Below are 16,499 nucleotides of genomic sequence, written 5' to 3' on the forward strand. Positions count from 1 at the left end.
ATGTCTAAAAGAAAACTCTTTTAAGTGAAATGATCATTTTTATAATTTTAGTTTTTGTAAAGTGTCTGTTCCTTCAGTATCTGTATCAATCTTTCTCAATGTAAGGCAGTTGGATTTATGGAAAGATTCAGGTTTTCCAAGGATGAGAGGTAAATATTTTAAGAAATCTGTGGTTTGCAATTTAAGCAAAAAGTCATTGACCTCACATACATCATTGTGTAAAATATTTTATTTTAAGTTACATAATGATTAGCATCCTTTTTTGTTTGTACTTTATATAACAAATTATTAAGAAATCTATTAAAATTATTTAAAATAGTTTATTTTAAAAATTTGGTATTTGTCAAAACTAAAACATTTTTTTATGAAGCCATCATGGTTTACAAAGTTGTTATAAGCATATAATTTTCCAGTATCAGTCCCACCAGTGTCCCCTTCCCTTCACCCATATCCCTAGATTCCCTTCTACTCCTGCCCCCTTGGCAGGCATATAAGAAATTTATTTTATGTTATTTGGTCCAACAAAATAAAGGAATGGCAGATGGAATTATCAGGAAATAAATCAATAAAAATTCATTTGATGATTGATTGCTTTGTTTTTAACCCTTAATATAGTAGAGGATGATCATATGCACTATTAGTGAGTTCCATACTTAGTACTACATGTTGGGAAGTTTTTTCTGTCATTTAAAGAAGCTCTTTTAATGCTTCTTGCAAATCTGGGTTCAAGGCAATTTATTTCCTCAAAACTGGATTTAAAAGATACTTTAACTTTAATCTACTCTTTGCTGGTGAAACCGTAGTGACAGATGATTGATGGCTTGTGCTTAAAGTCTCCTAACGTATCTAAGTACTGTGCACTTGCTTGATCTGTGTAGCCCTGGCAAATTCTTTGTCCTTTTCAGATTAGGACAACAGATGAAGTGACTTCAGAAGAGGAGGAAGAGGAAGACATGGCTGAAGTAAGTATATCATGCAAGAACAACATTTTATGGGGTCTGGAGCAATAGCACAGCGGGTAGGGCGTTTGCCTTGCATGCGGTCGACCCAGGTTCGATTCCCAGCATCCCATATGGTCCCCCGAGCACCGCCAGCAGTGATTCCTGAGTGCAAAGCCAGGAGTAACCCCTGAGCATCGCCGGGTGTGACCCAAAAAGCCAAAAAAATAAAAATAAAAAGAACAACATTTTGTATAACTTTCATTACAAATTTACAGTCGTAGGGGTTATTTCCAGCAGTGCTGGAACTGCCATGCCTGGTGTGGGGGCAGACAGACAGGGGTGGAAAGGTGGGGGTAAGTGGTAGGGTGGGGGCTCAGTCTGCTGTGGAATCAGAGCCATTTGAACCATATGTCTAGCTGCCAAATACCTAATTTTTCATATTTTAGTGATTTTTCAGTGATCATTATGAACAGTGTTCATGTTGAGTAGTTTAGTTGTACTCTGGTTTGCTTTGTTCTGTTTTGAGAATTTGAAAGTAAAATAATTTATTTTTGGGCCACATGCAGTGGTGCTTAGGGCTTACTCCTGGCTGTGCTCAGGGGTCACTCCTGGTGGTACTCGGGAGACCTTAATTATTGGTGTCAGAGATCAAACATGCAAAGCAAGTGCCCTACTCTGTACTCAATCGCTCCAGACCTGAAATTTTTTTTTTTTTAGCGAAGTGAGATAGTTTTTATTGAAACTTATTCAGAAAGATATAAGGGGAAAGTGAGAACTATGTGTTGAAGAGAGAACACAGGCTTCTCCAGAGTAGAAATAGACAAGCAAAAAAACACAGAGACAGGCAAGCAAGATTCCTATACAAGGGAAAACACAGGCTTGAAGAGCAAGCCTAATCTTAAAGATTGTCCATTGGAATGACTTCTTGGGACCGTGAATTTTCTTTTTTTTTTTTTTTTTTTTTTTTAGCTTTAAGAGCAGCTCTTCTATGTTTTTTTTTTTTTTTTTTTTTTTTTTTTTTTATTTATTTATTGAATCACTGTGGGAAAGGTTACAAAGCTTTCAGGTTTATGTCTCAGTCATGCAAATATCAAACACATTTCCCTTTACCAATACTTATTTTTTCCCATGAAGAACCCCAATAAAACCCCATCCCCCACCCCTCCCCGTCCCTGTGAGGCAGATGAATTCTAGTTAATACTCTATCCGCTTTGATTAGATTGTTTCAATAAAAGATTCACCACTATTATTTAGAGTTTACCCCCCCCCCCCCCCCCAAATCAGACATGCTGAAAAAGCATTGTGAAGTGATTTGCTTTCTCCAGCTGGGTTCAAGAATTAAATGTTGGTTTTGGATTTCTGCTATTTTACTTATTGACCCTGGAAGTATTTCTACTGAAAGTCAGATAGTTAAGAAATTGGTTTCTGTGTTCTGGAGTCGTGGCCGTGCTGGAGAGCCGCTCGTGGGGGGCAACTGGTGGCCTCGGTAGGGCGTGAAGGGCGGAGCGAAACGCCCCCCTTCCCATGAGGTTTTAGTCGCCCCCACACTCCCGGCTCATACCTGCTGTCCACAAGGCTCCCATGTGGCCGCCATCTTTCTTTCCAGAGAGGAGAGGGCGAATGGGGCAACACCCTTTCCCCTCCGGCAGACTTGATGGGCTGGATCAATGCATAGTCCATTCACTTTTCTGCTCCAAGCTGCTGGGTTCTGCATTAAGTCCTTGTGCTTCTGGGGCCATGGCCGTGCTGGAGAGCCGCTCGTGGGGGGCAACTGGTGACCTCGGTAGGGCGTGAAGGATGGACCGGAACGCCCCCCGACCCATGAGGTTTTAGTCGTCCCCACTCCCCCGGCTCATACCTGCTGTCCACAAGGCTCCCATGTGGCCGCCATCTTTCTTTCCAGAGAGGAGAGGGCGAATGGGGCAACACCCTTTCCCCTCCGGCAGACTTGATGGCCTGGATCAATGCATAGTCCGTTCACTTTTCTGCTCCAAGCTGCTGGGTTCTGCATTAAGTCCTTGTGCTTCTGGGGCCGTGGCCGTGCTGGAGAGCCGCTCGTGGGGGGCAACTGGCGACCTCGGTAGGGCGTGAAGGACGGACCGGAACGCCCCCCTTCCCATGAAGTTTTAGTCGCCCCCACACCCCCGGCTCATACCTGCTGTCCACAAGGCTCCCATGTGGCCGCCATCTTTCTTTCCAGAGGGAGGAGGGCGGAAGGGAGCAACACCCTTTCCCCTCTGGGCAGAAATGATTGCCTGGATTAACGCATAGTCCTTTCACTTTTCTGCTCCAAGCTGCTGGGTTCTGCATTAAGCCCTTGTGCTTCTGGGGCTGTGGCCGTGCTGGAGAGCCGCTCGTGGGGGGCAACTGGTGACCTCGGTAGGGCGTGAAGGACGGACCGGAACGCCCCCCTTCCCATGAGGTTTTAGTCGCCCCCACACCCCCGGCTCATACCTGCTGTCCACAAGGCTCCCATGTGGCCGCCATCTTTCTTTCCAGAGAGGAGAGGGCGAATGGGGCAACACCCTTTCCCCTCTGGCAGACTTGATGGCCTGGGTCAATGCATAGTCCGTTCACTTTTCTGCTCCAAGCTGCTGGGTTCTGCATTAAGTCCTTGTGCTTCTGGGGCCGTGGCTGTGCTGGAGAGCCGCTCGTGGGGGGCGACTGGTGACCTCGGTAGGGCGTGAAGGATGGACCGGAACGCCCCCCTTCCCATGAGGTTTTTGTCGCCCCCACACCCCCGGCTCATACCTGCTGTCCACAAGGCTCCCATGTGGCCGCCATCTTTCTTTCCAGAGGGAGGAGGGCGGAAGGGAGCAACACCCTTTCCCCTCTGGGCAGAAATGATTGCCTGGATTAACGCATAGTCCTTTCACTTTTCTGCTCCAAGCTGCTGGGTTCTGCATTAAGCCCTTGTGCTTCTGGGGCTGTGGCCGTGCTGGAGAGCCGCTCGTGGGGGGCAACTGGTGACCTCGGTAGGGCGTGAAGGACGGACCGGAACGCCCCCCTTCCCATGAGGTTTTAGTCGCCCCCACACCCCCGGCTCATACCTGCTGTCCACACGGCTCCCATGCGGCCGCCATCCTTCTTTCCAGAGAAGAGAGGGCGAATGGGGCAACACCCTTTCCCCTCCGGCAGACTTGATGGCCTGGATTAACGCATAGTCCTTTCACTTTTCTGCTCTAAGCTGCTGGGTTCTGCATTAAGTCCTTGTGTTTCTGGGGCTGTGGCCGTGCTCCAAACTTAACTCTGACTTTCAGGGAGAAAGATTGGGTGGTTTACTTCTCATTGATCACTTTGTATATAGAGAGATGTCGCGCGGCCGCGTAAGCGGCCGCGCGGTTTTGAGAAAAAGTCCTCGTTCCCGCATACTCGAGCTGTGTTTGTAGAGGCTTCTGGTCACCGGGGTTCCATCTGGGGAAGGCGAGATGCGGCGCCTACTCCATCTGGAACTTGCGGGTGAACTTGGCTCTTTTTGGAACCTGTTTTTTCTTTTTTTTTTTCCTCCGGGATCCCGCACGCTCCATGTGTTCTTTCTCTTATGCTTACGGCTTCAAAGATGGCGCTGGGGGGCGGGCTGTGGGCATGACTTCCGGAATCAGAGGTTACCTGGGAGGTGTAGTTCGGAAGATTTGAGAAAAAGTCCTCGTTCCCGCATACTCGAGCTGTGTTTGTAGAGGCTTCTGGTCACCGGGGTTCCATCTGGGGAAGGCGAGATGCGGCGCCTACTCCATCTGGAACTTGCGGGTGAACTTGGCTCTTTTTGGAACCTGTTTTTTCTTTTTTTTTTTCCTCCGGGATCCCGCACGCTCCATGTTTTCTTTCTCTTATCGGGACCGTGAATTTTCAAGCAGTTTTAACTTGGTGGAAATAACTGCACGTAAACATTTTCCATAGCTTCTGTACACAGTAAAGGGAGTTCAGATACTCTTTTTTACCCTTTCATATTTTCAAAAGATAATACAGAGAAAGAACCGTGGCATTTAAGGAATATAGAAAGGTAGGCAGTTTTACTTTGGAAGTGTCAGATTCGGGTATGTGAAAAGAAGATAGAGTAGGTAGCCAAAATGATATAAAAACGAATCCAACAGCTCTGGCCCTGTATGTTTGGATGCTAGCCTTTTGGGAAAAGATTGATGTGTTGGAGTCATTGAAAGTAAGGCCGATTAGAAAAGGCAAATAGAGAGGCTGCAAGTATAGGGTCAAGTGCTTTCTTTGCATGTGTTTGGTCTCTGACTTTATATATGGTCTCCTGAGCACCACTGGAGTGATCCCTGAGTTCAGAGCCAAGAGGAGTTACTGAGCACCAGTGGGTGGGGCCCAGAAATTAAAAAAAAAAATCAAAAAGCTAAAAATCTTGAATGCAATGAGAAAGTATGTTTTTATTTGGTGTGTTTGTTGATAGGAATATACAAGAGAAGCAGTTTTGTAGGTTGGGATGTATTTGAGGTTGAAGGTAGGGAAGTAGAGGCATACAGGCCAAGGGCATTTATTAGACTTTGAAAAGAACAAGCTCAGGATGTACCACTTGAGGGGTGCACATAAAGGGAGGGAGCTTCATGAAGCACAGAGAACCTCAGATAAAGCACTGGAACTGGGGTCAAAGACCTGGCAGACCAAGAAAAAGACTAGGACGTCTGGATGGAGATGTTCATTAGCCTGGTCTAGAATGCAGTGAATTAGCGGGGGGGAATTAGTCTGGGAGAAAATACATTGAATTACTCAGGAAGAAAACACAGTGGGTAAGGTTTTGCCTTGCAAGCTGCCAGTTGAGCATCACATGTTGTTGCCTGCGCACAGATCCAGGAGTAAGCCCTGAGTACAGCTGGGTATGGTCTCCCAGAATAAAACCCCCAAAATAGGTATTAATGAATTAATCTGCTTGCAGCTTGGAGATAGTAACCCTCTTGGAGATTTTGGAGATTGAAGTAAAGAGAAGTAAAGTAATAGAAAAGGCACGGATTTAGAAAGTCTACATAGAATCATTTTCTTCCGCAGAGGTTTGGCAGTTTGCCCCACGGAGCAAACTGGCCTTGAGCATGTGTGAGGCTAGTGTTTCACCTTCTGTACTATCTCTCCGGACATCTGCATGGACTTGAAAAGCAGATGATATAGGGAAGGATGGAGGTGAATGATCAGTGATGAAGGATGTTGATGTAGGATTTATTGAAATTATTTTTTTGAAGGGGGGCACCCAGTGGTCCTGGTGGCCATGTGATAACCTGGAATTGAATTTGGGGCTCTGCATGTGCTGTAGCCCTTTGAGCGATCCTCCTTCCTCAAGTAATGTTTCTAATTATTTTCTATTATAAAAATCAATAGGTACTCATTAATGAAAACACTTAAAGAAGAAAATGAACTAAATGTATTGATAGCTAATGTTCAGTATGTCTTTCTAGTGTCTTTATGTGTTTTGGGGGGCAAGTTGAGGGTCTCTTAATATTCAGAATCCATTATAAAATCCATTATAAATCCATTATAATCCATATTCAGAAGGAATCGTATGCTTTGTTACAATTTTAGTGGTCTTCATGAGTTTATCATGTAATTGAATTAACTAGCTACCAAGAGTATTCGATATGCCAGACACAGTAACAACAAAGTCTCCAATGGAGACGTTACTGGGCCCGCTCGAGCAAATCGATGATCAACGGGAGGGCCTTTACTTTACTTTACTTTTACTTTACTCATATGATGTATTTGGAAGGTTTGAATAAGTATTTTTTTATGCATGATTTTTTTAATTATTATTTTTAGTGAAACACCATGAGGTACAGTTGTAGATTTACAATTTTTTGTGCTTGGGTTTTGATTATACAATGATCAAATACCCATCCCTCCACCAGTGCCCATTTTCCACCACCATGGATAACATCCCTCCCACCCCCATCCCTCCCATCTCACCCTGCCTCTGTGGCAGGGCAATTCCCTGTGTTCTCTCTCTCCTTTTGGGTGTTGTGGTCTGCAAAAGAGGCTTTGAGTGGCAAACATGTTCAGTCCATAGTCTACCTTCAACATGCATCTCCCCTCCTGGGAGGATCCTCCCAACACCCTTTATTTGGTAGTCCCTTCTCTATCTGAGCTGCCCTTTCCCCTAGAATGCCCGACTGGCCTCTAAGCTATGGAGTAATCCTCCTGGTGTTGATCTCAGTTATTCTTGGGTATTAATCTCATATTTTGTTTCTTTATATGGAATAAGTATTTTTATGTCTAAACTTGTGCTCACACTTCAGGTTATATATTTTTTTCTTTTATTGGTTTTTGGGTCTCACCTGGCAGTGCTCAGGGGACCACACGGGGTACCAGGGATCAAACCTGGGTCAGCTATTTGTAAGGCGAGTGCCCTCCCCGCTGTTCTATTGCTCTGGCCCAGTAGATTTCTATAAGTCAAGTTAACTCCTGCAGTGTTTTAAGTGCAGTGTCTCAGCACTTAAAGTTTGAGATACCGGGTTCTATACTGATTAGATATTTCCTTTTAGCTGGTAACTTGAAAGATGGCTCATTTGGTATCAGCTGTGACTTTACTGCAGATTCTGGCTTTGGTTTGTTGTTGTTTTTATGTGTCTTCCTCCCTGTTGTTATTTGAATGGCTGCTGCTCATGCACTTGGCTGCAGTGCTTCTCCCACGCTGGTTATGGTGGTTATGGGGTTCTCTGTGCTCCAAGCACTTTAGTTTTATTGTACACTCAGTTGTGCTTGAGCGTGCTTGGTTGCGATACAATGAATATTGTACACGGGTGCCAGGTATCGTAACTGGCAAGTGTTTGGGGGCATGTGGGGCCCTGCTGGGGTTTGAACTTGTGGTTTAATGCCTATAAGGTAGGTGCTCTGCTGCTGCACTATCCCCAGTCTCACAGATTCTGGCATTTTTGGGCCACGTTTAACAGTGCTCAGACCATGTTCAGGAATCCGTCCTGGTGGTGCTTAGGGCACCTAAGGTGGTACTGGGGGTTTGAACTGGGTTTGTTCTCATGCACGGCAAGCACAGTAACTTCTGGACTCCATATCCCAGATGCTGGCTTTTAAATAAAACACGAAAGCAAGAAACCTTTTGGATCGAATAGGAAAGAACTTTTCCCCCTCCCCACAAAATATATGTATCATCCCATCACATTCACTGTTGAGTTAAGAATAATTTAACTTTGGCATAACTTAGAATAACATAATAAATATATTTTAGGATTTAGTAGACTTGGATCACTATGAGATGAAGGAAGAAGAACCTTTTAGTGGAAAAAAGTCAGAGGATGAAGGAATTGAAAAAGAAAACTTGGCAATATTAGAGAAAATTAGGAAGACTCAAAGGCAGGACCATCTAAATGTAAGTATGTACAAATACCTAGAATCTGGACTTCCATAGTTGAGTAATTTTAGGCAATAATATAAAAATAGAGCAATTCACCAAGACTCTAGTCTTTGTTGCCTTTTTCCATCCTTGTCTCAGTTGTTTTATCATGCTAGTGATTTTTGTTTAAATTTTTAATCATTCTCGGGGGCTGGAGCAATAGCACAGCGGGTAGGGTGTTTGCCTTGCACGCAGCCGACCCGGGTTTGATTCCCAGCATCCCATATGGTCCCCTGAGCACCGCCAGGGGTAATTCCTGAGTGCAGAACCGGGAGTAACCCCTAAGCATTGCCGGGTGTGACCCAAAAAGCAAAAAAAAAAAATTTTTTTAATCATTCTCATCTGTTAATAATTTTTACACTGTTCATCTGCATTTCACATCCTGGAATCATCTACTGTTCTTTGCCTCCTTTCCAGCCTGTTAATACTATGCTACTTTCTTGCTTACCTTCTTGCTATGGGATCTCTGTATTTAAATTAAATCTCTTACAAAGTACAGTTAATTCTTTTTCCATGAAGCTACCATCTCGTCTGTCTTATATTGACAAAACCATTTTTTTTCCTACTGACTTACATGAAACAGCATAGGGAAGTGAAATAACTCTGAGTGTGATAACAAAACTTTGTGGTTTCAGTTTCTTAACTCTAAAATGTGAAGAATATGTACCTATTGTGATGTTGCTGTGACGAATAAGGAGAATAATGCACATAAAATGCCAGACTTAGTAGGGAAACATCTAATGATAGTCTTGTTATCTGTTTTAGCGTTGAGCATTTACTGGCTCCAAAACCTGAGGACCAGTTTGTCTCATGCACAGATTTCTTAAAACACAGGGAATTAACTGATATGCAAAGAAATGCCACATGTTGTTTGCAATTAGAATACCATACTAATGTAATTTTCTAATCTAAAGAGGAAAGAAATTTAGGTCATCCCTTATTTTGGTTATTATTGAACACTTTCCATGAAGGACACTAACTGAAGAAATTAAGTACATTTCTTTCTTTTTTTCTTTTTAGCATTTGGGCCACACCTGATGATGGCTCAGGGATCACTCCTGACAGTGTTTGGTCCCCATGAATCTAGTTTTTAAAACTTCTTAATGTTGAGTTGTGATCCATTTTTGGAATCTTGCTGTATTTCATGCTTAAATACCTTTGATTATTTGACTTCATAGGTGGTTAACAGCAGATTTTCTGTTTCAGGGTGCAGTGTCTGGGTCTGTGCAAGCTTCAGATAGACTTATGAAAGAGCTCAGGGACATATACAGATCACAGAGTTACAAAACCGGTAAGGACCTTTTTCCTCTGCTTTTCTTATGGTCTTGTCAATTTTGTAGAGAGTAAATAATTTTCCTTAATACAGCAGGGCAAACAAATAGTCATTAAATTTATCTTAGGGATGCAAAACACAAAGTTGATTGTAGAGATAAAATAGGATGAATTTGCTAGCTTTCTTGGTTTACTTTTGTTTTATATGTTTTATTTCACACCCAGCTATGCTCAGGGCTTCCTCCCACCTCTGTGCTTAAGGAATAGGGATCATTCCAGTGATGCTCAGGGGGCCATATGTACTGCCAGGGATTGAACCTGGGTCAACTATGTGCAGGGCTTACCATACCTGCTGTACTATCTCTTTAGCCTAGCTGTTTGAATTTTTAAAAATCTTCATTAGAGATATATCATAATTTTTTGTTTTGCTGATGGGAATTGACTCTGGAGGGCCTCGGAGCCACGCTTTGTGATCCCCAACCCAGTGGTGGGGAACTCAGGATTTCAGTGCTCAGCCTGGCAGTGCTGTGCTTCTAGGGCTGATAGTGTTGGGGCCCACCGGGACCACATCTGGCTGTGATTTGTGTGTGAGGGGGAGAAGGAAATGGGGAGGGGAGTATATAGTGCCAGGGATTGAACTTGGGACCTCATTTTTGTCAGGCATAAATTCTAGCACTTTAAACTGTGTCCCCAGGCCCTTAAAGGGTTTTTGTTACTTTGTTAATTAGGGGGGAGCACAACATTCAGGGAAACAGGCAGTAGTGGGGACTGAGCCCTAGGCATCCCTCATGTAAAGCGTGTGCTCCAGTCCTTTGTTCTTCTACCTGGCATTCCATATAAGGTTTTTATCTTCTGCAGAGACGTACATGTAATATCTGCTTTGAAAAGTAAATAAGATGAGCGTATATTTTGTAAACAGAAGAATTTTTGCCCAGTTGACGTGTTAAGTTTTTATCTTTTGAGAGAAAAATGTTTGGGGGCTGGGAGATGGTTAATGAGCCTGACCTGGGTTTGATCCTTGGCATCCCATGGGTTCTCCTGAGCATCACCAGAAATCATTTCAGAGTGCAGAGCCAGGAGTGATCCTTGACCATCGCTGGGTATGGCCCTAAAACAAAGAAAGAAGCAGCTAATAGCAACACCATTATGAACATAACATGTTTAGAAATCAGTTTAAACGTTTCTTTTTTTCATTTCATAACTTGACTCCATATAATTGGGAGGCAGGGGTGTGTGTGTGTTCTGGAGTGGTGCTTTGAGCGTTCCAGGGCCCTACCAATGGTTCTTGACCTGCCAGGCCTGAGTTCAGTGCAGAAGCCTGTGAATAGATGCTGCTTGGGCCCTGTGGTGACCTGGGCCACTACAGCAGTGTTTGGGGCTTCCAGGTCGTACCTAGTGTCTCCAGGTGGTTGATTGAATCTGGGTCAGGCTTGTGCCTAGCATTCTGTCCTGACTCGTAACTGCAAAACTGTCTCCCAGTCCCAGAGAATTTAATTAGTCCAATAGGAATTGTATATTGTGGAGCTTTTTTTTTTTTTTTCTGCTTTTTGGGTCACACCCAGAGATGCACAAGAGTTGTCCTGGCTCATGCACTCAGGAATTTCTCCTGGCGGTGTTCAGGGGACCGTATGGGATGCTGGGAATTGAACCTGGGTTGCCTGTGTGAAGGCAAACGCCCTACCTGCTGTGCTATTGCTCCAGCCCCTATTGTGGAGCTTTTGTACTTGAAGTGATTTCCTTACATTGTTAACAGATTCTAAAAGTACTAAAGGAAGAACCATACTTTGATTTTTTTTCAGTGAAGATAGCTCCTTTTAGAAATTCTCAGTTATCAAATATTGATCATTAGTTTTTACTTAAAATATAAACGGGCTGGAGTGATAGCACAGTAGGGCGTTTGCCTTGCACGTGGCCGACCTGGGTTCGATTCCCAGCATCCCATATGGTCCCCTGAGCACTGCCAGGAGTAATTCCTGAGTGCAGAGCAGAGTAACCCCTGTGCATTGCCGGGTGTGACCCCAAAAAAGCAAAAATAAATAAATAAACGAACAAAAGACTATGTATGTGTGTATATATATGTATGTATGTATGTATGAGTCCATGTGCTATCGATAGCACAGTGGTAGGGCATTTGCCTTGCACGCAGCCAATATGGCCGACCTGAGTTTGATTCCTCCGCCCCTCTCGGAGAGCCTGGCAAGCTACCGAGAGTATCTCGCCCGCACGGCAGAGCCTGGAAAGCTGCCCGTGACATATTCGATATGCCAAACACAGTAACAACAAGTCTCATGATGGAGACGTTACTGGGCCCGCTCGAGCAAATTGATGAACAACGGGAGGACTGTGACCGTGACCGTATGTATGTATGTATGTATGTATGTATGTATGTATAAACAAGCCTCTGACCACCTCTGGATATGGTCTTAAACTGACCCCTCCCACCAAATGAGTAAATCAGTAGAAATACTAAACAGAGTATTTTTAAGTATTTGAATAGTGACTTATCTTTAAGTGTTAAGTAATTAAAGTATTGTAATAGGAAAGAATTACAATATTTATAATCAGTAGAATTGGTTAAATTAAAGTATAGCTGTGGGGAATATTACTCTTGATGTGGCTCTGGCATCCATGGATCCTAGCATTGAGCTGTCTGGTCTGTTTGTTCAAGAATGCTTGGGTGCTCCCTAAAATTACTACTTAAAAAAATATTCCCAATATATTTCTCTATACTTAGTTGAAAATATAAGAGTTTATAATATTTAGCACAGCAGGTAGGGTGTTTGCCTTATAGGTGACCGACCCGGGTTCGATTCCTCTGTCCCTCTTGGAGAGCCCGGCAAGCTACTGAGAGTATCCCGTCCGCATGGCAGAGCCTGGCAAGCTCTCCGTGTTATATTTGATATGCCAAAAACAGTAACAAGTCTCACAATGGAAACGTTACTGGTGCCTGCTTGAGCATCTAGATGAACTACGGGAGGACAGTGCTACAGTGCTATATAGAGAGGGATTTTTTCTTTTTTGGTCACACTTGGTAGTGCTCAGGGGTTACTCCTGCCTTTGCACTCAGGAATTCCTCCTAGTGATGCTTGGGGGATCATGTGAGCTGCCAGGGATGGAATCCTGGTTGGGCACATGCAAGGCAAATACCCTATCTTCTGCATTATGGCTCTGTCCCGTAGGGATTCGTGTGTGTGTGCGCGCGCGCGCGCGCGCGTGTGTGTGTGTGTGTGTGTGTGTGTGTGAGAGAGAGAGAGAGAGAGAGAGAAAGAGAGAGATGTGAGGCAAAGGCTCTACCTCTCACTGAACTCAATCCCTAGTCCCATTTTTATAGAAATATTTATAGAAAAATCTTAAGAAGTATATTTTATGTTATGCAGTCTGTTTTTCCCCTTCTTCCTACTCAGTTTGGTGGTTAATGTGGTATCCCAGGTCATTCATAGATGTACTTAAGTTTCTATAATGACATGAAATATTCAGCTCCAGTGGCATACTAGTTACAGTATAGCTTAGTTATTTCATTGTTAATAGCAAAATTTCTAGCTTTAGTTGACTAGTGTATACATTAATGACAGAATAATAGTAATAAGAACAAATCAAAAGTTACTGACATGTTCATTACCTTTACAGGGATTTATTCAGTGGAGCTCATAAATGACAGTTTATATGACTGGCATGTTAAACTGCAGAAGTAAGTGGTTTTTTTTTTTAATTTTTTTAACACAAATCCATTCTTTTTTAATGGTAGTCTGTTACAATGGAGCTCCCTTCTCACCCTCCCCTTTCCTTTGATACCTTTATACTATGCCTTTTACTTAGAAATTTAGGCCCTGTTTCTATAGAAATAGTTCTCAGGTTGTAGTTCTCAGGTTGTTGAAAATGAGCTGTTTCATTCCATGACTAATCTTGAAGAGATGCCAAGCTGCTGAATCATCCCAATTCCACAGCTCCTGAAGTACATGGCTGTATGTGACACAATTTCACAGTAGGAACAACTCAGTAGGAACACAGTAATTAAGATGGGAAAGTTGCATAGAAGTCCACTTAAGTCAGTGAGTGAAAGCAATAACACAAAAGGCTCAACTAGCACCAAACAGCTCAGTAAATCCTCAGTGACTTTTTTATTTTTGAAAAATTTTTTGTTTTATAAGGTAGTTCACAATATTTGATTACATTTAATATTCAAACACCAGTTTCACCACCATTACACCTTCCCACAACCATATTTTGGATGTTTATATCCTGAACCCCAACTTCTGCCCTAAAGCAGAACTGAAATGATATATTTTGTATTATTTGTAATGAAAAAACTGCTGAAAATGCTACAAAAAATTTCCTTGGATGAAAGAGTGTGAAGATTGTTTCACTTGGGAGCCTATGTAATCTCTGGGGCAGCTAGGGAGAGTGGCTTGGGCCACTCCCTCACCCTGGGTGGCCCAGGCCATGGGGTGGATGAAGGAGGAAAGGATGACCAAGCCAGTTGATGATCAGATGCCATTTATTCCATTCTCCCCACTGTTCCAGTCTATAAGCCCCCGATTCTAGTCTCACTCACACTGCCTCTCATTCCCGTCTCCTCCTGTCTCTCCCGCTGATCTCTCTGCGCTCCATCTTGCTGCCCTGTTGTCTCTCTCCTCTCCTCCAACTCTCTAGTCTCTGTCTCTCTCCAACTCCCCCGCACTGGGAGCAGACCGGACACCCAGTCTGGTAGCTGAATCAACATGAGAAATCCCTTCCTGACTGCCCATCAAGCTCAAGGGTGGAAACACCACCTAGGGGAGTTCCTCTTCTTAGTCCAATAAGTGTATGTAGAGCAGCCTTGAGTGGCCATGAGCATGGCGGCAGTTGAGTTCTGGCTGCCGGGGCTGGGTCCCTTGGGGTGAGGAGGGTTCTCACCCACCCATTCCTAATGAAACAGCCTGGGGCAGAGGCATGGTTTTGGCAGTGTCATGTTATGCTTCTTTCTTGGTTGATAATGAGATCATCTGGCACCAGTCTGAGGCAGCTTATGGGCATGACTGCTGAGAGGCCTGAGACAGGGGGTTATGGGCAGAGGATCCCTATTCCCAATCCCATTGGACCCAAACTTCTCAGTCACAAAGTCTCTTTAATAACATTTATTAAATATGACTTTAATAACGTTATTTTGAGAGGTATATTGTAACACTGTACATGAAGTAAATTATGTTGTGTCTGCTAAGGGAGTAGGTTGGGGTGGTAGATGGGAAACTGGGGTCATTGGTAGAAGCAAGGTGGTGGGATTGGTGTGGAACATTGAATCCCTGAAACAACTGTATTTTGAATGACTTTGCTGATCATGGTATTTAATATAATTTTAAAACAAACTTTTCTTAATAATAAAAAAGCAAAAGCAGCAAGAGCTGTGGCAGTCATGGTGTTGCATGAGTTAGTGAGGCAATAGGAAACTTTTGAAAAAGTATATTTAATAACTTGATGGGATTTACTATAGGACCAGTTTTATTAGGGCTTTGAGAAGGACCTGAATATATAGAACAGTTGTAGAAGAATTTAGATTTTGTTAATGATTTCCCTCAGGACTTTGCCTGTGGTAGATTTCACTAAAAGTTTTAGAAAAACTAAAATTATTATTATTTTGTAGTTCTTGAGAACATCGTGTACATATCCTTACTGCTAACTTTGAACTCCCTTAGGAGTATAGATCTAGAATTCTATGACCTCATTTTTGGACATTTAATCCCAGGGAGTATGAGGCTGTAGTGTCTTCCTGGAATCATAGCTCAGCTCTAGACCACTGCTTGAAACTTACTTTGGCATTTGAACTGCAATATTTTTTGAGGTTAGTAAGGAAGGGGGAAAAAAACAAACCCTGACTTTGAACTGTTTTTTGTATTGTAATTCTTAGGGTTGATCCCGATAGTCCTTTGCACAGTGATCTTCAGATCTTAAAAGAAAAAGAAGGCATAGAATATATTTTGCTTAATTTCTCTTTTAAGGTAAGAATTTGGAAGGGGACTCTATGTTTCTAATACAGTGTATATTTGCACAACTCCTTTGGAAAACTATCTGGTATGTTGATTGGTAAATTAGAAGATATTCAGACCTCTATGGCTCAGGAAGTCAGGCCCTGGGTGTATACCTTTTCAGACGGAATAATCACAGTAGACATACACGAGTTCAGAGCAGTAGCCCAATGCAGAAAATAACCCATGCTTATTTATCATTTATTTATTCATTCATCTCTAATAGAATACAGACTTGTGGTAGTTATAAAATACGACAGAAATCTCTCTCTATATATGTACCAAGATGAACTTTTTATGACTAGTGTTGGAAACTGAACTCAGGATTTTTCACACGTGAGGCATGTACTATACCACTGAGTCACATCCCTGGAACCAGAATGGGTAAATCTTAAATACAGTGTTAAACTTAAAGAGAATAGTTTCTCCAAAACATGATTTATGTGATTTCATTTATATGTATATATAAATTACTTCTTCTACAAAGTAATCATCCATATCAAGAGAGGGGTTCGGCAGGGTGATACCATTTCACCAAAACTCTTCAGTGCCACCCTCGAGAACATCATGCGACGACTAGAATGGGAAAACATGGGAGTGAAGATAGATGGTCGGCAACTACACCACCTCCGCTTTGCTGATGACATCGTTCTAATAACACCAAACATCAGCCAAGCGGCACAAATGCTGAAGGACTTTGACCGTGAATGTGGAAAGGTCGGACTACAGCTGAATCTTACGAAGACAATGTTTATGAGAAACAGCCTTGTTCCTGACGCTCCATTCGCTCTCAACGAAACCACCATCTCCAAATGCAACAGTTATATATACCTAGGTCGAGAAATCAACATGATGAATGACCTGGCACCTGAGTTGCGCAGGAGGAAGAGAGCGGCTTGGAATGCCTTCAAGAGCATTGAAGAAATAACTAAAAGGACAAAG

General features: G+C 43.0%; 1 protein-coding gene across 2 annotated transcripts in view; it reads left to right on the plus strand.

Moving 5' to 3' along the window:
* UBE2Q2 (ubiquitin conjugating enzyme E2 Q2) overlaps window positions 1-16,499 on the plus strand; it is a 68,399-nt gene that overhangs the window by 33,622 nt on the left and 18,278 nt on the right. For both annotated transcript variants that reach the window (XM_056128793.1, XM_056128794.1), the window contains 5 exons: window positions 906-962; window positions 8,122-8,262; window positions 9,493-9,577; window positions 13,186-13,246; window positions 15,440-15,530. In XM_056128793.1, coding sequence (XP_055984768.1) covers window positions 906-962; window positions 8,122-8,262; window positions 9,493-9,577; window positions 13,186-13,246; window positions 15,440-15,530 — 435 coding nt within the window. The remainder of the gene's footprint in view (window positions 1-905; window positions 963-8,121; window positions 8,263-9,492; window positions 9,578-13,185; window positions 13,247-15,439; window positions 15,531-16,499) is intronic.

This window comes from Sorex fumeus, unplaced genomic scaffold (assembly GCF_029834395.1).
Source record: "Sorex fumeus unplaced genomic scaffold, SorFum_2.1 ptg000067l, whole genome shotgun sequence".
NCBI lineage: Eukaryota > Metazoa > Chordata > Mammalia > Eulipotyphla > Soricidae > Sorex > Sorex fumeus.